Genomic DNA, 21522 nt, shown 5'->3' with positions numbered 1-21522 from the left:
CGGAAGGCACACTGGTGCACTTATGCACGGCCCTTACTGACCTCATGGGAATCGGGAGAGGTCAACAGTGGAGAGTCTACGGGTCAGGTTTTGGGGGTTAGGTGGTGATACTACAGAGTCTGGTAGTGAATTCCAGGCATCAACTACTCGGTTACTGAAGTCGTATTTCCTGCAGTCAAGTTTGGAGCGGTTTACTTTAAGTTTCTATCTGTTGTGTACTTGTGTGTTGTTGTGGTTGAAGCTGAAGTAGTTGACAGGAAGGACGTTGTAGCAGGTGATTTTATGGGCTGTGCTTAGGTTGTGTTTAAGGCGACGTAGTTCTAAGTTTTCTAAACCCAGGATTGTGAGTCTGGTTGCGTAGGGGATTCTGTTGCGAGTGGAGGAGTGGAGGGCTCTTCTCGTAAAGTATCTCTGGACGTTTTCTCAAGTGTTTGTGTCCAAAATGCGGTGGGGGTTCCAGACAGATGAGCTGTATTCGAGGATGGGTCTGGCAAAAGCTTTGTATGCTCTGGTTAGTAGTGGGAGATTCCCAGAGCAGAAGCTACATAGGATTAAGTTACCAACTCTTGCAGCCTTTTTGGTGATATTGTTGCAGGGGGTTTGGGCACTGAGGTCACTTGATAGGATTCTTCCAAGGTCTTTGATGGAGTGAGGGTCATCTGCAGGGTCTTGTTTGCTGCTGTTCTGATTCTTTCTGCCTATGTGTAGGATGTGTTGTTTATTAGAGTTGGAAGGGACTTTGTAGGTCATCTAGTCCAACCCCTGGTCAGGCAGGAGTCCCTATACCTTTTCAGGCCAATGGCTGTCCAGTCTACTCCTGAAAGTCTCAAGGGTTGGAGCTCTCACAACCTCCGCAGGCAACTTCTGTTCCACTGCTTGACCGCTCTCACCGCCAGACAGTTCCTCCTTATTTCCAGGTTGAATCTCTCCTTGGTCAGCTTCCATCCATTACTGCTACTCTGGCCTTCAGGTGCTTTGGAACACAGCCTGACTGTTTTCTGATTAGTCTATTCTGTGCATTTTTATCATTTCTAAATGATTTTTATACTCTAATATATTGGTCTCTGTTGTTGGCTGAACAGCCACCACTGCCACACATGCTCTGTTTCTGGGTCATTCTTTCTCAAGTGGACCAAGTGTCCACTTGACTGGTTTTTGCAGCCTGACTTGGAAAGAAACCATCACAAAAACAACATATATGATAGGAAAAATTGTGCTCTTTCTAATGAAATGAAAATGAAAACGATTGAAGGTGAGAAAACAGAGAGCTGTGTTTCATTACCCATCATCACCTTCATTAGAAAGAGGAAGACTTTTTCTATCGCTCTCTGTTTTCTCACCTTCAATCATCCTCGTTTTTATTTCATTGCAGGATGTTTTTTTCTTAGGAAAAAGAAAGAAAAGAGAAAAAAGAGAAAAGGAAAGAAAAAAAGATGTTTTTTTCCTATCATATATGTTGTTGGTTTTTTTCCAAATATTTTTATTGATTTTTAATATTTACATAATACAATTCAATAAAAATACAATATATAAAACACTTCTAAATCCAATTAACAGAATAATGAATTTAAAATATTTTTTAAAAAACTAAACATTGAAAAACCAAACATCCAAAACACACACAGTCAAACGGTCCATTTCTGCACATCCAGAGATTTTCCCCCTGTCGCTGGGCATCTCTGGAGTTTTCCATTTTCTTGCCTAGACTATTCTTGCAGCTGTTATAATGTGTAACATATATATATGTTGTTTTTGTGATGGTTTCTTTTCAAACAAGGCTTCAATTTCACCTGGTCCAGTTGACAAAGAATGACCCTTCTAAGTTTGGGATTCTAACATTGGTTATAAGCCTGGTGTGGAATGCTAACATTTTTAATAATAATTTTTAAAAAGACTTGCGTGTACACACAAGCGCACACACACAACAACCCCCCAAAATGCAGATCATTGCACCATCTCCCCCCACACACACACACACCTGCAAGAGCCTCCATGGGAAGCCAGGCTATCTTTGCAAACCCATAATAACCACCCTGGGGAAAAGGGGGTAATTAAGGGCTTTGCGAATTGACACAAACTGCTATTTTTGCGGCTCCAGGGCTGCTCTTAAACGAAGTGGAGGCGGCCGGCCAGCCACCCCGAGGCTTCTGCCCACAGGCTGCTTGGCTGTTTGGTTTTCCCAGCCGGAAGAGAAACTCGAACCCAGCACTCTCCCCCACGCTTGACACCTTCCCCATGCGGGGATGGGCAACCTCATCTCACAGTCAGAACAGAAGATCAGGAGTTGGAAGGGACCTCGGAGGTCATCTAGTCCAGCCCCCTGCTCCAGCACCTTTTTCCTCCCTAAAAGAGGCTGATAATTTAGGTGGTCTTATACTCTGAATGTAGCTTTCCTCCCCCCCCCCAGCCCTAACTAGCTGCTGACTATCTTCCCAGCTCTTCCCTTGCAGGCTCTTTCCTTGTTACTCTCTGCAAAGAAGAATATTTTCCAAGCCCTAAGTCTTTGCAGGGTTTTTTCCATTGCTCCACTTGCTCCAAATGTTTCTTTCCAGGTGCTAGTGATGTTCCCAGCTCTTTCATTGTTACTCTCTCGGAATGAAGGTTTTTTAAAGCCTTAACCAGGGGATAAAATAATTAAGCTGACCAGACTAAGGACACTGGCCAGATGAATGAATACCTGGTAAGCAGATTCTTTTCCCCATTTTCTCCCCACAAACTAAGATGCGTCTTATACTCTGAAAAATACAATAAGTAAGTAAGTAAGTAATTCTGTCTCCCCTGGTCCTTCTCTTTGCTACACCGACCATGCCCACTTCCTGTATGTTTTAATTTCTGGTCCCCTTATGGCCGACTCCCTTTTATGTCGTCTGGTTTGTTCAATTCCTTTGCTTTTTAACTTCCTCTGCTGTCCAGATGTTGCAATGTTGGGTGGCCTTAACTATGCGGAGGGTAAATAAACCCATGTAGTATCCTGGGATCCCTAGGAAATGTTTCCCGGGACTGTGAGGCTGCCTAAGCAATTGCAACAGAGTTAAAGAAAGTGAGATATATATATATATATATATATTAGCCTTAAAAACGTCCATTTGGAGGATTAGGGCTTTGAGGCCCTGGGAGAAAATAGAGAGAGTGTTTTCTCGGAGAATAATTCTAGGCTTCAAGTTTAAACATTCAAACTCGCTCCCTTTTCCAGTTTTAAGGGAAAGGAGAAATAGGAAATACTTTTCCCCCCTGTTGTTATAAATGTGTTTGTGTAGGTGTTTACGTGGGAGAGAGAAAGAATGAAAAAAAGATGTTGAGACTTTGGAAAAAATATGCAGAGAAGAGCAACTAAGAGGATCAAATTGCCTGGAGACTAAAACACTGTCAGAAATCTCTGCCCCTAAATCCTTCTCTTCTGAAGGAAAAACTCCAGACGAGAAGGATTATGGGGGGGTGATTTCCGACAGTCTCCAAATGGGTGAATGGTGCGGTCAGGCGGTAGGAAAAGCAAGTAGGATGCTTGGCTGCGTAGTTAGAGGTATAACAAGCAGGAAGAGGGTGATTGTGATCCCCTTATATAGAGTGCTGGTAAGACCCCATTTGGAGTAATACTGGGTCCAGTTCTGGAGACCTCATCTACAAAAAGATATTGACAAAATTGAACGGGTCCAAAGACGGCTACAAGAATGGTGGAAGGTCTTAAGCATAAAACGTATCAGGAAAGACTTCATGAACTCAACCTGTCCAGTCTGGAGGACCGAAGGGAAAGGGGGGACAGGATCGAAACATTTAAATATGTTCAAGGGTTCAATAAGGTCCAGGAGGGAAGTGTTTTTAATAGGAAAGTGAACCCAAGAACAAGGGGACACAATCTGAGGTGAGTTGGGGGAAAGATCTGACTGAAAGAGTCGTAGATGCTTGGAACAAACTCCCAGCAGACGTGGTTGGTCAATCCACGGGAACTGAATGTAAACATGCCTGGGATAAACATGGATCCACCCTAAGATAAAATACAGGAAATAGTAGAAGGGCAGACTAGGTGGACCAGGAGGCCTTTTTCGGCCATCAGTCTTCTATGTTTCTAACACAGGCAGAAGGGCTGCAGGCTTTGAGAAAAGTCCAGAGAAAAGAAGGACTACTGGGGACAGGATATCAGTATTTCAGCATTTGTCCTCGGAGAGGGGTGGCATACAAATCTAATAAATAATCATTTGGGAGGAGGGGGTCAACCTATTCACAAAAGCCCCTGAATACAGGACGGACTGTAGCTCTTGCAAAGTCAGAGTGAGCAGCGTTGCTTCAGCCCAGTTTGGAGACATTATTTATAAACCTTGCGGGGTTTTGGACATCCGTTATCTGCCTTGAAGATAACTCGGGCTCTTTGGCAGTAAACCGACATTCCTTTGCCGTAATTGCGGTGCTCAGCCAACTTGTTAAGGAAAATATATTTGGGTGTTTCTGACATTCCAGTCTGTGTGTTTGATTTTGACTATAATTACTGCTCAGCTGCCAGGCCAGGCAGAACAATATGGATTTGAGAGTGATTGACTGATTTCTCTGTGTACGGCCAGGACTCTTCTGGACGAAGGTATTTGTTAAAGTAAACAATATTTTATACACTTAATGTATCTGGATTGTATGAGTGAATTATTACTCGTATCCAGGGGTGGGCTGCTGTCTGGACGGGTGGGGTGGGGTGGCGAAATTCTATTCTATTCTATTCAAATTCTATTCTATTCTAATTCTATTCTATTCTATACTATTCTAATTCTATTCTATTCTAATTTTATTCTAATTCTAATTCTATTCTAATTCTATTCCCTATTCTATTCTAATTACCCTGCATGCTCCTTAAGACCCTGGTCCTTCTTTTCTCTGGACCGGCCCTGCCCAGTTCCTGCGACCGTTCTTCATACGTTTCAGCCTCCAGCCCCCTAACCACCCTGCTTGCCCTCTTCAGTGTCTTCTTTGTAATGTGGTGACCAACACCAATGAAATATTCAGCCGGGGGAAAAAAGATATTGAGGAGTTGTTTTGCCTTCTGGTGCTTTGGAGAAGAGTTTCACCCCTTTGTGGCAGCCGCTTGACCAGAGGAAGTTGCATTCCAATCTATTCTCCCCCTGGTATTTCATCCCCCGTCCCTAGGAGTGACCGGAAATTCCAAGCTAATGGGGAATTCTTGGGGGGAAGTCAGGAAGTCGAGCGTGAGAGCAAAGGAAGGAAACCCACACGGGCTCTTTGCAAGGCCCCCGGCTGAGCTGTGTCCCAAATCCTCTTAGTTTAATGCCGATCATATCATTTCCCACCAGTGGTTAAATATCCGGAATCCAGGATATATATAGACTCACTCCATTGGGGAAGGAGAGAGAGAGAGAGAGAGAGAGAGACAGAAAACCTCCTTCTTTTTGTTAGTACTTCATTGTACTAACTACTCTGTGGTTGTTATCTTAGTGACATAGCTGTTACTTGATTAATGACCGGTCCTCACACCATCATAGAAACATAGAAACATAGAAGATTGACGGCAGAAAAAGACCTTATGGTCCATCTCGTCTGCCCTTCTACTCTTTCCTGTATTTTATCTCAGGATGGATCTATGTTTATCCCAGGCAGGTTTACATTCAGTTACTGTGGATTTATCTACCACGTCTGCTGGAAGTTTGTTCCAAGCATCTACGACTCTTTCAGTCAAATAATATTTTCTCATGTTGCCTTTGATCTTTCCCCCAACTAACTTCAGATTGTGTCCCCTTGTTCTTGTGTTCACTTTCCTATTAAAAACACTTCCCTCCTGAACCTTATTTGATCCTTTGACATATTTAAATGTTTCGATCGTGTCCCCCCTTTCCCTTCTGTCCTCCAGACATCACAACGTTGTGATGGTTACAGGATCAAACTGTAGGTCCTTCACAACCAGCATCCCAGTTGCGACTTTCCCAGCCGGCAAAGTCAATGGGCAGAAGACAGATTCGCTTAATGACTGCCTCATTTGCTTAACAGCCGAAGTGATTCCCATAACAACGGGGCAAGAAATGTCATAAAGCGAGACAAAATTCACTTAACAAGCGACTGGCTTAGTGCAGTGGTTAGAGGGCAGCCCTGCAGGCTACTTCGGCTAACTGCTAGTTGTAGTTCAGCAGTTCAAATCTCACCACCGGCTCCAGGTGGACTCAGCCTTCCTTCCTTATGAGGTGGGTCAAATGAGGACCCGGATTGTGGGGGGCAAAAGGCTGAGTCTGTCAACCGCTTAGAGAAGGCTAGGAAAGCACTAGGAAGTGGAATATAAGTCTAAATGGTATTGAAAGAAAGAAAGAAAGAAAGAAAGAAAGAAAGAAAGAAAGAGAAACAGAAGGAGAGGAAGGAAAGGAAGGAAGGAAGGAGAGAGAGAGAAAAAAAGAAAGACAGAGAAGGAGAGAAAGGAAGGAAGGAAGGAAGGAGAGAGAGAAAGAAAGAAAGAGAAACAGAAGGAGAGGAAGGAAAGGAAGGAAGGAGAGAGAGAAAGAAAGAGAAACAGAAGGAGAGGAAGGAAAGGAAGGAGAGAGAGAAAGAAAGAGAAACAGAAGGAGAAGAAGGAAAGGAAGGAAGGAGAGAGAGAGAGAAAAAAGAAAGAAAGAAAGAAAAAAGAAAGAGAGAAGGAGAGGAAGGAAGGAAGGAAGGGAGTTGGGGTGGCATAGTGGTTAGAGGGCAGCCCTGCAGGCTCCTTCAGCCAACTGCCAGCTGTAGTTCAGCAGTTCAAATCTCACCACCGGCTCCAGGTGGACTCAGCCTTCCCAGGTGGGTCAAATGAGGACCCAGATTGTGGGGGGCAAGAGGCGGATTCTCTGTCAACTGCTTGCAGAGGGCTGGAAAAGCACCATCACGCGGTATATAAGTCTAAGTGCTATTGCTATAGTCCCAATTGCGGTTATAAGTCCAGACATTGTGAATCCTCCAACACTGAAAGGTTTTTTAGAAGTGATTGGACAACCATTTGTGTGAGCAAGGGGCTGGACTAGAAGACCTCCAAGGTCCCTTCCAACTCTGTTTCTTTTCCGTTTCCATTTCTATTCTGTTCTGTTCAGCACTACCTGTAGTGAGATTACAACTCTCTGTTACCAATTTTGCCCATTTCCAGACGCCTGGACTTCAAATCCCAGATTGCACCCAGAGCTTAGGCTATCAATGAGAATTCTGGGAGTTGAAGTCCACAGGCCTGGAAACCGCCAACATTGGGACTGTTTGGCTCTCTCACCAAAGGGCGCTCTGCCCTCTAGTGGCCAGAAAAGAAATTCTTCCTGCATTTTTACCCTCCCCATTCTACAGCGGTGTGTGTGTCTCTAAATCATATCTGGTCAGTGTTGTATCTACTCCTGTTCAGTTTGGGGATTTTTCAGATTCTGATTGAAGAAAGTGGTCATGAATTAGTGGTGTAGGGCCTGATTTAGAGGCAGAAGGAGGAGGAGACCAACCACAAGATGTTTCTATGGGTTCAGATTATTTTTATTTATTTTTATTTATTCATTTTGTCCAATACACAATAATACACAACGAAGCTTATAGAGATATAGCAGAGAAGATATACGAGATATAGGAGAGCAATAGGACAGGGGACGGAAGGCACACTGGTGCACTTATGCACGCCCCTTACTGACCTCTTAGGAATCTGGAGAGGTCAACCATGGATAGTCTAAGGGTAAAATGTTGGGGGTTAGGGGATGATACTACAGAGTCCGGTAAGGACTTCCACACTTTGACAACCCGATTACTAAAGTCATATTTTTTACAGTCAAGTTTGGAGCGGTTGATATTGAGCTTGAATCTGTTGTGTGCTCTTGTGTTGTTGTGGTTGAAGCTGAAGTAGTCTTTGGCAGGCAGGACATTGCAGCATATGATCTTGTGTGCAATACTTAGATCATGTTTATGACATCGTAGTTCTAAGCTTTCAAGACCCAGGATTGTAAGCGATTCAAGTGAAGGAGAAGCAGGTGCTAGATGGGTAAATCCTTATTTCAGACGCTTGCAGAGGCGAAGAGAACAGGTGTCAGGGAAGAAATATTAAGGAGAGGGATGGGTTAATTAATTAAGTAATTAATTTGTCATGTCTGGGTGTCAGCAGAAGAGAAGAGTTTAATCATCAATCTGCCATTAAGAAACATGGAGGTTTCTTTCAAGCAGCTCCAAATGTAAGCTATGCCTTGTGTACTTTTAATTGCAGTTTTTATGACTCTGGCCTAACTCTGACTAGCCATAAATCTTAGAATTACTTGTGGAATGTTTTAATGATTTTGGTGTTGCCTTGCCTACCAAAGTTGAAGATAAGAGATTAGCGCTGCGTGCCGAGATGATTCAGTGTGGAACAGAGGAAAGAAGAATAAAGATGATGTGGTGTTTTACAAATACAGTGGTCCCCCGATTATTGCGAGGGTTCCGTTCCAGGACCCCTCGCAATGATCGGTTTTTCGCGAAGTAGCGCTGCGGAAGTAAAAACACCATCTGCGCATGCGCAGATGGTGTTTTTACTTCCGCCGCAGCAGCAAGGAGCCGAAGATTGGGGTTTCCCCACCGCCCACGCAAACTCCTCGCTGCTGCCGCGCCCGCCGCTTGTCTTGTCCGCCCGCCGCTTGTCCGCCGCCTGCCTGCCCGCGCGCCCGCCGCTCGCCCACCCTTCGCCCGCCCACGCCGTTCGCTCGCGCCGCTTCCCAGCTGAGTCCTGAAGCCAGAAGGCAAAGGCGAACTTCCGCGTTTGGCTTCGGGACTCAGCTGGGAAGCGGCGCTGGGGTTTCCCCACCGCCCACGCAAACTCCTCGCTGCCGCTCGCCCGCCCTTCGCCCGCCCACGCCGTTCGCTCGCGCCGCTTCCCAGCTGAGTCCTGAAGCGAACTTCTGCGTTTGGCTTCAGGACTCAGCTGGGAAGCAGCGCTGGGGTTTCCCTGCTGCCCACACAAACTCCTCGCTGATGCCCGCCGCTCGCCCTCCCGCCAGCAAGAGGGGGAAGACCCAGGGAAGCCGCCCAGCAGCTGATCTGCCCGGCGCCATCTACGCATGCGTGGCCATAGAAAAAAGGGCGCGCATGCGCAGATGGTGTTTTTACTTCCGGGTTGAAAAATCGCCATATAGCCGTTTCGCAATGATCGGGATCGCAATACCCGGGGGATCACTGTATATGCATTTAGCCACCCTTTATTCCAGTTATCCGTGGCCTTAGCCAGAGACCGGAAGAGTCAGGATAACAGAGGACTTTTTTAGAGGAAGATGTTCTAGAATGGAGTAGGAAATGAGAAAGGAACCCCGTAGCCCCTTTTTCTCCAGAGCACATTTTATTCCAGGAAATTGAAGGGCATGTTCAAGGCGATTGGTGGGCATTCAGCAAGCTAAGCACAATTTTCAAGAACAGCTTTCTGCCTGAGCCTACAGGGGAAAAACCTTGATCGGTGGCTGCTACTTGGGGGTGAGGTCCAGAATTGGGCTGCTGGAGCTGAGCGAGGGCAACAGTTCATGTGCCGGCAGATATGGCTCCGCGTGCCACCGGTGGCCCCTGTGCCATAGGTTCGCCACCACCGCCTTAGACCGTCTACGGTCGACCGCACTTACCTATTCCTACCGGATTGTTCCCGGAGGCTGGCGTGGGTTTGCAGGTGTGGGGCGGTGGGCGGCTGCACCTCCCATGAGATTTTACTCCCGTGCATGTGCAGAAGCAGCGGAAACAGCTGAAATCTCCCACGAGGACAACTGCATGTAGGAGATTTTGGCGATTTTCGCCTATTTCTTCTGCACATGCGCGGAAGCAAAGAAAGGCCGAAAATTGCCAAAATCTTGCGATTTTGAGAGCATCTTCATGCAAGATTTCGACAATTTTCACCAATTTCTTTGCTTCTTCCCATGCGCAGAAACAAAATTGCACATGGAAATGCATGGGGGCATGGGGGGGCCCCGTGCAGATCCTCACATATCGCCATTTTCACTACCGGATTGGTGATCCCCGGCGTACCAGTTGGGCTGCAACTGCTGTAGTAAGAACTGTGTCTTAAATGCTGGTTTGTGTATTTGCAAGCTGAACAAGTAAGCCTTAAAGTATTGTACAGGGATCCCTCGTTTTTCGCGGGGGATGCGTTCCAAGACCCCTCGTGAAAAACGAATTTCCGTGAAGTAGAGGAAAGATATTTTTTAATGTATTTAATGAGTATTTGGACTTTTAAAACCCTCCCTTTGCATGAAACAGTGGTTCTATAATGTTTCTCAGCTGGAACTACATGTGATGTCCTACCAGTTTCTTTAATAGAGTACTGTAGAAGAATTTTATGCATTTTCAATGGATTTAAAATTTTCAATGGATTTAATGGATTGAAGTCCCTTTGAAAACCCGTGAAGTAGCGAATCTGTGAAAGATGAACTGCGAAGTAGCGACGGATTACTATGTATATATATTGACTGATTTAACTGTGCATTAGGACCGTTCGTGACTAAGATATTTGCCAAAGTAAATAATATTTTATACCATTAATGTATCTGGATTGTGTTACTGAACCATTACTCCTATCTCTGGGCTGTCAGCTGGATATCTGCTACAACTCCAGTGTGTTTCCTCTGTGTAGATATATCTTTGGCAACTCAGAGGTTACTCTGCACACTCCTTAAGAACAATCGCTCAGGAACAGCTCTGGGTGTAGGAAGCTTAGAACTAAGACGCCTTAAACATGATCTATGTATTGCCCACAAGATTATATGCTGCAATGTCCTGCCTGTCAATGGCTATTTCAGCTTCAACCACAACAACACAAGAGCAATGGACAAATTTAAACTTAATATTAACCGCTCCAAACTTGACTGTAAAAAATACGACTTCAGTAACCGAGTTGTTGAAGCGTGGAACTCATTGCCGGACTCTGTAATATCATCCCCAAACCCCCAACACTTTAGATTATCCACGGTTGACCTCTCCAGATTCCTAAGAGGTCAGCAAGGGGCGAGTACAAGTGCCCTAGAGTGCCCTGTCCTATGGCTCTCCTATATCTCCTCTACCTTTCTTCTATTCCTCTATCTCTTCTTCTATTCTCTCATTGATATGTTCTATTCCTCTGTCTTCTCTTCTTCCTTAGATATATTTTACTATGAGTATCTATAACCTTCATCATGTATTTACTATATGTGTACCCAATAGAACTCTCATTGTGCAATGGACAAAATCAACCAATAACAAATGAATAAATAAAACCTCACCAAGGCCTAAAGTCATCCGTTTATTTCATTTTTAATGGCATGCAATGCAATTCTTAGGTAGTAACATGGACACACACAGACAAAGAGCATCAGTGCACCCCACTCGGGCCCAGTGAAGGCAGTGAGTGAGCCATAAATCCTAGGCGAAGAAGGACGACAGGAGAAGACGCAAGTTAAGGAAAGGGCCCCATAACTGGTGACGTCTTTGGGAGGAAATGGGTTGGGGGGCAGCGGAGGGGAAAAGGTCACCCCACTTCTTTCTCCAGGAACCTTCCAGGAGGCGGATTCAACCCCGGAGTCTGTAGGGAAGCGAGGAAAATGGAATCAGAAGGAGGCAACCTCCACACACATTGTGTAGCCTGGGATGCGCCGGTGGCCGGGGTGGCACAGCAGGTAGAGTGCAGTACTGCAGGCCACTGAAGCTGACTGTAGATCTGAAGATCAGCGGTTCAAATCTCATCACCGGCTCAAGGTCGACTCAGCCTCCCATCCTTTCGAGGTGGGTCAAATGAGGACCCGGATTGTGGGGGCAATATGCTGGCTCTGTTAAAAAGTGCTCTTGCTAACATGTTGTAAGCTGCCCTGAGTCTAAGGAGAAGGGCGGCATAAAAATCGAATGAATGAATGAATGAATGAATGAATGAATGAATGAATGAATGAATGAATGAATAAATAAAGGTGGGGGGGCCTGGATGGGAGTCAATAGGCTCAGAATTAGCCTTGACAAGACCAAGTGGCTGTGGATTCTGCCTCCGAAGGATGGACGGTCTGTCTGTCTGTCTGTCCGTCTGTCTAAATCTGTCTGTCTAGTCATCCATCCATCATCTATCTATCTATCTATCTATCTATCTATCTATCTATCTATCTATCTATCTATCTATCTATCTATCTATCTATCTATCAATTGGATTCGTGTGCTGCCCCTCCCCAAGGACTCAGGTCAGCTCACGGCATATCAAAAAACAGTATACAATATGAATATCTAAAATCCAATAATATAACTATTCTAAAAACCCTGGAACATTAAAAATAATTCACATTCGAACAACAAGAATACATCACACTCGTTGGCCAGGGGCTAGGGGCTAGTGACCCCAAGCCTGGCGGCACAGATGAGTCTTGAGACTCTTGCGAAAGGCCAGTAGGGTGGGGCCAGTGCGAATCTCCAAAGGGAGCTGATTCCAGACGGCTGGGGCCGCCACAGAGAAGGCTTTTCCCCTAGGTCCTGTCCAGCGCCATTGTCTGGTTGATGGGACCCTGAGGAGGCCAACTCTGTGGGACCTAACCAGGCGCTGGGACTCGTGCGGCAGGAGGCGGTCACACAAGTAATCTGGTCCGATGCCATGTAGGGCTTTATAGGTCCTCACCCACACTTTGAATCATGTCCGGAAACCAATCGGCAGCCAGTGCAGAGTTATACCACCAGGGCTGTGGTAGCCACAGCATGCAAATCTGGGTTAATTTTTAAAAAGAGCTAGTTTGGTCTAATGGTCAAGGCTCTAGGCTAGAGACCAGGAGCCATAGGCACAAAAGCTTTGGAGACGATGAGTTCCAGTCCTGCCTTAGTCAAGAAAGACAGCTGGGAGGCTTTGGGGCTACTCACTCAGCCTTACCCACCTCACAGGGTGGTTGTGGGGGAAAACAGGAGGAAATATTAGGTATGTTTGCCACCTTGAGTTATTTGCAAAAATGATAAAAGGTGGGATACAAATTAAAATAGAAATAAAATAATAAAATAAAATAAAGAAGTGAAGTGAAATTAAGTAGGTAAAATAAAGTAAATAGAGTAAAATATGAATGTAAAATTATAATAATAATAATAATAATAATGAAAAACAAATAATAAAATAATAAATGAAGAAATAAAATAAGTGAAATGAAAAGAAGTAAGTAAAATAAAGTAAATAAGATAAAACATTAATGTAAAATAAAATAGTAAAATAAAAATAATAAGAATAAAAATAACACTAATATAATATAATATAAAATAATATAACAATATCGTATCATATATAATATAATATGAAATGAAATGAAATGAAACGAAAGCTTCCATTTAGCCTTGGGTGCAACTTCAGCCTTTGGGGCCCCCAGATTCCTTCCGGTTGCAATTCTCCCCAAGAGGCTTTTCAACCCTCTCCCGGTGACCCTAGAAGGGGGAAGGGGGTCGAGACCTCCAAAAGGAGCGTCCAAGAATGTCCCACCCATGGAAGATGGAGGAGGCAAACGGGACTGTGATTCTTCATCTGGGCCCATACCTGCCTCCCTCTGCCCCCCCCCCCAGCTCCTGGCAAGAGGGGGAGAAGGCCAGCCCCCCCCCCCCCGTGGCACATGGTTTGGGGGGGGGTTGATCTCACCCGGATGGATCTCCTAAGCCTTGGGGCTTCTCAGGCGATTCCCTCCGATCCGATCCAGAGGAAGCCCAAACCACTTCTTTGGCCGAGGCCGGACTTTCCTGCAAGAAAGACAGGAGTCAAGAGAGAGGATTGGGGGGGGGGGCTTCTTTTGGGACCCCACCAGACCCAGGGCCTTCCTGCCCAACAATGGAAGGCAAGAGAGTCTCTGTAACTCAGGGCTGAACTGGGCAGGGGGTCTCTGGGCTTGGGGGTTATCGGGCAGACATTGCATGACCCAACTAGAAGAATAGAATAGAATAGAATAATAATAATAACAATAATAATAATAATAATAATAATAATAATAATAATAATAATAATTTATTGGATTTGTATGCCGCCCCTCTCAGCAGACTCGGGGCGGCTAACAACAATGATAAAAACAGCATGTGACAATCCAATAATAAAACAGCTAAAAAACCTTATTTATAAAAACCAAACATACACACAAACATACCATGCATAACTTGTAATGGCCTAGGGGGAAGGAATATCTCAACTCCCCCATGCCTGGTGGTATAAATGAGTCTTGAGTAGTTTACGAAATAGAATATAGAATAGAATAGAATTATATTGGCCAAGTGTGATTGGACACACAAGGAATTTGTCTCTGGTGCAGATGCTCTCAGTGGACATAAAAGAAAAAGAGACATTTGTTAAGAATTATGTGGTACAACACTTAATGATGGTCACAGGGGTCAAATAAGCAATGAAGAAACAAACAATACTAATAAAAATCTTAGGATACAAGCAACAAGTGACAGTCCTACAGTCCTAAGTGGGAGGAAAAGGATGATAGGAAGGATGAGAAAAACTAGTAGAAATAGAAGGGCAGACTCAGTAAATAGTCTGACAGTGTTGAGGGAATTATTTGTTTAGCAGAGTGATGGCCTTCAGGAAAAAAAACTCCTCTTGTGTCTAGTAAGATTGGAAGAGGTGGGGAGACCTGGCGAGTAGGACCGCCCAATGGAGAACATCCTCACCCATCCCCTCAAGAGCAGCGAGTGCGAAGAAGCAGGAGAAGGCTTGGAGCCACCCACCTCTGCTTGGTCTTCAGGCCCTTGGAAAGCCTGTCGAGGGGGGAACCAAACCCAGGGAAGCTTCTCTTCTTCTTGGTCTCAAAGACGTCGTTTTCCAAGGACACCAGTTCGTTCAGGAGTAACATTTTGGCCACCAGGTCAGCCGTGGACTTGTCTTCCCGGGAAGGAGGAAGCTGTCCTGGGCCAGGGCCGAGCGGGGGATCAAGGGACCGCTGTGACATAAAAGAAGATGTATTTCTTTTACTTATTATTTGGATTTATATGCCACGCACCAGAGGTGGGCTGCTAAGGTGGAACGGTGACATGTGCTCGCCCCCCGTGGCTCTGAGTGCTAGTGGAGTCCAGCGCAATTACGCTACTGCACCTGGGCAGGTAGTGAAATTGTGCGCGGACACACAGGTGCGCCCGTGGCTCCCAATGAATGCTTGTATGTATTGAAGCACTATGGCTTTAAGAGTTGGTGTTGCAGATGGCCATTAGAGGGCGCCAGAAGCATGATTCTCTCTCTCTGCTATTTCTGTTATTTCTCTGATTCATTGTGACTGCTGTAGTAAGATCTGTGTGTTTGATGCTGGTTTATGTATTTGTAACCTGTACAAGTAAGACTTGGAGCATTGTTAATGCAATGAGAGATATTGACAGAGTTGACTGTGTATGACCGGACTGTTTAACCTGACAACGATATTTGCTAAATTAAATACTTTATACGCTTTAATATATGTGTATCGCTGAACTATCTGCTGGATATCTGCTAGGATTCCACGTTTCCTTTGCCCATGTGCCTCCTTGATAACTCAGGGGTCACTCCACACACTCCTCAACACACACACACCCTGCCCTTTACCTGTTGCATGCCCTGGGTCAGGGAGGCTCTCCTGGGCTGCCAGAGGAGCAGAAGGCTCAGCAGGAGGTATCCCGCTGTCAGCTGGCACGGCTGCATCTGCAAAAGACAACAACAGCTGGGTTCTTAAATTTGCAGGGAGATGTGGCCGAGGGGGGGCGGACTGAGCTTTTCCTGGAGGGCAGGAGATATTTTAGCCTGCACTGAAAAAAGAGAAAAAAGACAGAAAGGTTAAGTGGGATCTTCTTCCATCCTTCCTTCCTTCCTTCCTTCCTTCCTTCCTTCCTTCCTTCCTTCCTTCTTTCCTTCCTTCCTTCCTTCCTCTTTCTTTCCTTCTTTCTCTCTCTCTTTCTCTCTCTCTCTCTTTCTTTCTCTTCCTTCCTTCCTCTTTCTTTATTTTTTCTTTCTCTCTCTCTCTTTCTCTCTCTCTGTCTCTTTCTTTCTCTCTTTCTCTCTGTCTGTCTCTCTTTCCCTTTCTTTCTTTCTCTCTCTGTCTCTCTCTCTTCCCCTCTCTTTCTTTCTTTCTTTCTTTCTTTATTTTTCTTTCTTTTCAATACATGTTTTTTTGAAGTTTTGGGTAAAATCTTATTTCCTCCTCCACCCGCTCTTTTTTTTTTTTTTGAATTTGCATTTTAAATTTTCTCAATTAAAAAATAAAAATATTTTTTTAAAAAGATATACAGTATTAGCATGCAACAAAATTTCTTTTGTTTTTCTGATTTTTTTTTATTTTTCTCCAACTTGAATAATATACATACATGAAAACATCTATAACATTGATGCCTACTAACAACATGCTTATAAAATATCTTATATAAATAATTAATAAAACATCTTGAAACCTATTTTCATTTCATTAACCATTACTTCATCTGTCTAACAACCAAGCTTTTAAAAAATGTCTTAGGTAAAAAGTTAATAAAACATCCTAAATCCTATTTTTATTTCATCGATAATTACTCCATCTATCTAACGACCAAGCTTATATCAATAAAAACATTATATTAAAAAGTATTACTTCAACAGCTAATTTTAATCTAAAAAATGCATGTGAATTACACAAAGTTTCTTCATTTTTAATTCTAACATTCATATCGTTAAATTTTAAATTTTCTTTAAGCATGCGTTACATAACTATAATTATCTTTCTCCCTTTCTCTGAAGATTGTTTCTTCAATCATATTTTAATTTTATATTAATTATGTTTTATGTTCAATGAAATCTCATTTTAACGTACGCCGATTAGTTTACAATTGTACATTTAGAGTCAGAATAAAGTTATTCTAACACTTCTGGCCCAGAACTTGGTCCCAGTCAAAGCAATGGGAACTAGCTGCTGTGCTCCAATACATCCACCAGGTGGCGCCCGTGCACTCTGCTCCACTGTAGCCCCAGCCAGGGCGTCTCATTCGCTTTGGTTAAACTTGGTTAAACTTCCAAGAAATTGTGAGAAAATTCACACAAAAATCCACAAAGGACAGGAAGCAAAGACACATTGGCCAGACCAATCCTTGAATACAGCTCATCTGCCTGGAACCCATTCTGCATTTCGGACATTCTAGAACAGTGTTTCCCAACCTTGGCCACTTGAAGATATTTGGACTTCAACTCCCAGAATTCCCCAGCCAGCGGATGCCGGTAGTTGAAGTCCAGATCTCTTCAAGAGGCCAAGGTTGGGAAACACTGCTTTAGGAAACGTCCAGGGGCTGCTCACGTTTTGCCACAGGGAAAGACAAACCAGAGGCTCAGGCAACAAGAGAGGTGATACCACCTGGCTCAACGTTGGAAAAGGAGCAGGTACTTTGGAACGGCCACGGAGGACACCTGGGCCAGCTCTGAGCTGCAGCAGCCAAAAGAGCCGGTGTGATCTTGGGCTGCATCAACAGAAGGAGGAGGGTGAGCTCACCTGGAGAGTGAGGAAAGGGGCAAAAAAGGGCCACAAGAAGGATCAAGGGAATGGAGCCCCTCCCTTGTGAAACCAGGTTGCAACACCTTGGTCTCTTCAGCCTTGAAAGACGGCGTTGAAGGGGGGACTTGATCGAAGGGAATAAAATCCTGCATGGGATAGAAAAGGTGGACGGAGAATAATCCTTTTCTCTATCCCACAATACTAGGACGAGGGGGTCACTCCCTAAAGCTCACAGGTGAGAAAGTGAAGACAAATCAAGGGAAACATTTCTTCTCCACCTAGAGGGTCCTTGGTTGATGGGATTCCCTTCCAGAAGAGGTCGTGACAGCTGTCAGCCTAGAGAGCTTCAAGGCAGGATTGGACAGATTCATGGATGCCAAGTGTATCTATGGTGGTGATTGCAATGGATGTCCATGTGCTGCCTCTATGTTGGTTGAGGCAGGCAGGATTCCCTTGGGTCCCATTTGTTGGGGGTCAGGGGAAAGGGAGGGTCTTGCCTTCTCTTTCTGCTCAAGATCCCCATGGATAATTGGGGGGCCACTGTGGGACACAGAATGCTGGACTTGTTGGGCTTTCGCCTGATTCACCAGGGCTCTTCTGAGGTTCTTAGGTTCTTCTGACCGCCTGCCTGTATGATGCTGCCTTGGTCAGGCGACTTCCGTTTTTCCTCCATTCTTTCCCTGCCTTCATTTTTCTTTTCCTTCTTTCCTTCCCTTCCACTCCATCATTCTCCAATTGTTCTGCTCTGCTCTTCTCCCACTCCCTTTCCCTTCTCCCCCTGGTCCTTCATTCGTCCAGACTGGACATCCCTTATTGCTGCAGCCGTCCTTCATCTTTTTTTAGACTTTCCAAAGTCTCAACATCTCTTTTATATTGTGGCCACCACAACTGCACACAGTATTCCCTGTTGTATTCCCTGCTGTGCCCGGAAAGGAAGGCGAGGGGAGGGCTCTTTGCTCTTAAAACTGGAAGCAGGTCGGCGGTCAAGAGGCCGACACGAAAGGACTCCGTTGGGGCGCAAAGAAGAATTTAGCGATTTCAGAAGAAGTCACCAAGTGAGGAGACCGTCGGGCAGGACAGAGAGAGGATACGGGGGCTTCTTCGCTGTTTGCTTTCCAAAGTGGGGGGGGGTGTATAAGGCCACCGTTGCAAAGGGTTCCCAGGCTGAATGGGGGCTGGACTAGATGGCCCCCAGAGTCCCCCCCCCCCAAAGTCATTCATTCATAACCTGAATCCCTGCCAAATCCTTCAGAAGTGTCTCCTCCATTTCTTTCCCTCCCAAACCTCTTGAGCAGCATGTAAATGCTTCTATTATTCCTATTTTAATTCCCCCCACGGTGAGCTGAGTGCAGAGGAAAATCACCCCCTCCCCAAATATTTGAGAATTAAAATCCTATAATTGCTGGAAGGGACCTTGGAGAGCTCCTCCTCCTTTTTTGGGGGGGGGATTTTCTTTTCTTTTTAAAATATCTTTATTGAATATTTACATTAAAAAATCCCAATACATAACATACAACAACAATAACAATAGAGTGGGAAGGGACCTCGGAGGTCTTCTAGTCCAACCCCCAGCGTTGGCAGGAAACTCTACACTACTTCAGACAGATGGTTATCCAACCTCTGCTTAAAAGCTTCCAGTGTTGGAGCACTCACAACTTCTGGAGGCAAGCTGTTCCACTGGTTAATTATACAAAACGTACACACACAAAAAACAAATTTCATATTTACAAGTCTCTATCAAAGCTTAAGTACTTAACAATTAACACAAACATCAACCACCCTATTGACTATTATTTATTACAGCCTGCTTGTAACATTATAGAGCTATCTTAAACTCCTAACCCCAAAACTCCTAACCCCCTAAAAATAAAGGGAGCACTTAAACAACACAATATAACTCCAAGTAAATCAAACTCCTGTGAAATCAAACTGTCCACTTGGGAAGCAACACTGATTGACAATCAATTTCAAAGGCACATTCAACTTTGTACAGAACAAAGTATTACATGAGAATATTTCATTCATTCAGATCCAGGATGGGTTCTTGGAGGGCTCCCTTTGTTTTTTTGAGCAGTATATTTCCCTTTTGACATTCAGTTTCTAAATCATTAGTATCTTTTATGTCTTTAAGTAAACAAAAGTTTTCTTTTAACAACAGGAAGATTTTCATGGCTCCATCCTTCTCAGCCAGTGGGGAAGAAATCTCCCACATTGCAGAGAGGAGCCCGATATTCATCCCTTTCTCAAACCTTCTCAGAACTTCCTGCCCCGAAGCCTTTGTGCTGGGAAACCCATGTTCGATCCCCCAAGGCGAGAAAGAGAGAGGAAAGGAGGACAAAGTCAGTAGCTGCCCACTCACCTTGCCGAGAGTCCCAGATCTCTTTGAACCAATTCTCCCAAGTGGCTTGTGTCCTTTCCTGGGTGGATCTCCCTAAGTGGATTCTCTGCTTTTCTCTTTCCCCCCTCTCTGGTCTTTTATAGTCTCGGATGGAGCCTCTGCCCCCTCTTACATCACGTCTGAAGTTTGTTCCACTAGCTCTGCTCTTAGCATCACTTATTTTCCTCCCTCCCTTCTGAAATGGGCAGGCTGCTTCTGACGGCAGCTGCTGCTTCATCGGTCTAAGCACGATCAGGAGAGAAATCAGGGGACCTCCGTGCCAAAGCCCCTGCAACAACATTGCCAAAAAGGCTTCGAGAGTTGTTCACCTAATCCTATGTAGCTTCTGCTCCAGTAATCTCACACTACTAACCAGAGCATACAAGAAGAAGCTGGTTATCTAGGTCCCCAGCAGTCGGGTTTCAGGCCCGGTTACAGCACGGAAACTGCTTTGGTCGCGTTGATGGATGATCTCTGGCGGGCCCGGGACAGGGGTTTATCCTCTGTCCTGGTGCTCCTCGATCTCTCAGCGGCTTTCGATACCATCAACCATGGTATCCTTCTGCGCCGGTTGGAGGGGCTGGGGGTGGGAGGCACTGTGCTTCAGTGGTTCTCCTCCTACCTCTCTGGCCGGTCGCAGTCGGTGTTAGTGGGGGGTCAGAGGTCGGCTCCGAGGTCTCTCCCTTGTGGGGTGCCTCAGGGGTCGGTCCTCTCCCCCTTGCTATTTAACATCTACATGAAACCGCTGGGTGAGATCATCCAAGGGCATGGGGTGAGGTATCATCAATATGCGGATGATACCCAGCTTTACATCTCCACCCCATGTCCAGTCAACGAAGCGGTGGAAGTGATGTGCCGGTGCCTGGAGGCTGTTGGGGCCTGGATGGGTGTCAACAGACTCAAACTCAACCCGGATAAGACGGAGTGGCTGTGGGTTTTGCCTCCCAAGGACAATTCCATCTGTCCGTCCATTACCCTGGGGGGGGAATTGTTGACCCCCTCAGAGAGGGTCCGCAACTTGGGCGTCCTCCTCGATCCACAGCTCACATTAGAAAACCATCTCTCAGCTGTGGCGAGGGGGGCGTTTGCCCAGGTTCGCCTGGTGCACCAGTTGCGGCCCTATTTGGACCGGGAGTCACTGCTCACAGTCACTCATGCCCTCATCACCTCGAGGCTCGACTACTGTAACGCTCTCTACATGGGGCTACCTTTGAAGAGTATTCGGAAACAGATCGTGCAGAATGCAGCTGCGAGAGCAGTCATGGGCTTACCTAGGTATGCCCATGTTTCACCATCACTCCGCAGTCTGCATTGGCTGCCGATCAATTTCCGGTCACAATTCAAAGTGTTGGTTATGACCTTTAAAGCCCTTCATGGCACTGGACCAGAATATCTCCGAGACCGCCTCCTGCCGCACGAATCCCAGCGACCGATTAGGTCCCACAGAGTGGGCCTCCTCCGGGTCCCATCAACTAAACAATGCCAGTTGGCGGGTCCCAGGGGAAGAGCCTTCTCTGTGGCGGCGCCGGCTCTCTGAAACCAACTCCCCCCGGAGATTAGAACTGCCCCTACTCTTCCTGCCTTCCGAAAACTCCTTAAGACTCACCTTTGCCGTCAGGCATGGGGAAACTAAACATCTCCCCTGGGCATGTTAATTATACATGGTATGCTTGTGTGTGTGTTTGCTATTACATGGGGTTTTCTTAAATCGTTAAATATTTTAATTAATTGGATTGTTGTGACTGTTTTTACTTGTTGTGAGTTGCCCCGAGTCTTCGGAGA

The 21522-nt window shown here is 45.4% G+C and overlaps 2 protein-coding genes across 2 annotated transcripts in view; one reads left to right on the top strand and one right to left on the bottom strand.

The window, feature by feature from the left end:
* The first annotated feature begins 2552 nt into the window (after positions 1 to 2552).
* The window catches only part of GMNC (geminin coiled-coil domain containing), a 63976-nt gene continuing 45006 nt past the window's right edge, over positions 2553 to 21522 (top strand). The window contains exon 1 of the mRNA XM_070753855.1: positions 2553 to 2680. Coding sequence (XP_070609956.1) covers positions 2666 to 2680 — 15 coding nt within the window. The 5' untranslated portion in view covers positions 2553 to 2665. The remainder of the gene's footprint in view (positions 2681 to 21522) is intronic.
* OSTN (osteocrin) lies at positions 13548 to 19768 on the bottom strand. Its single transcript, XM_070754188.1, has 4 exons — positions 19723 to 19768; positions 15458 to 15553; positions 14614 to 14825; positions 13548 to 13632 (listed from the first exon to the last, which is right to left on the bottom strand). The coding sequence occupies exons 2-4, from the start codon at positions 15551 to 15553 to the stop codon at positions 13548 to 13550; spliced, it is 393 nt and encodes a 130-aa protein (XP_070610289.1). The 5' UTR covers positions 19723 to 19768.

The sequence above is a fragment of the Erythrolamprus reginae genome, chromosome 5, assembly GCF_031021105.1.
Source record: "Erythrolamprus reginae isolate rEryReg1 chromosome 5, rEryReg1.hap1, whole genome shotgun sequence".
Classification (NCBI taxonomy): Eukaryota; Metazoa; Chordata; class Lepidosauria; order Squamata; family Dipsadidae; genus Erythrolamprus; species Erythrolamprus reginae.
Note: the sequence above shows the minus strand (reverse complement) of the source record. Positions and strands in the feature narration are given on the sequence as shown.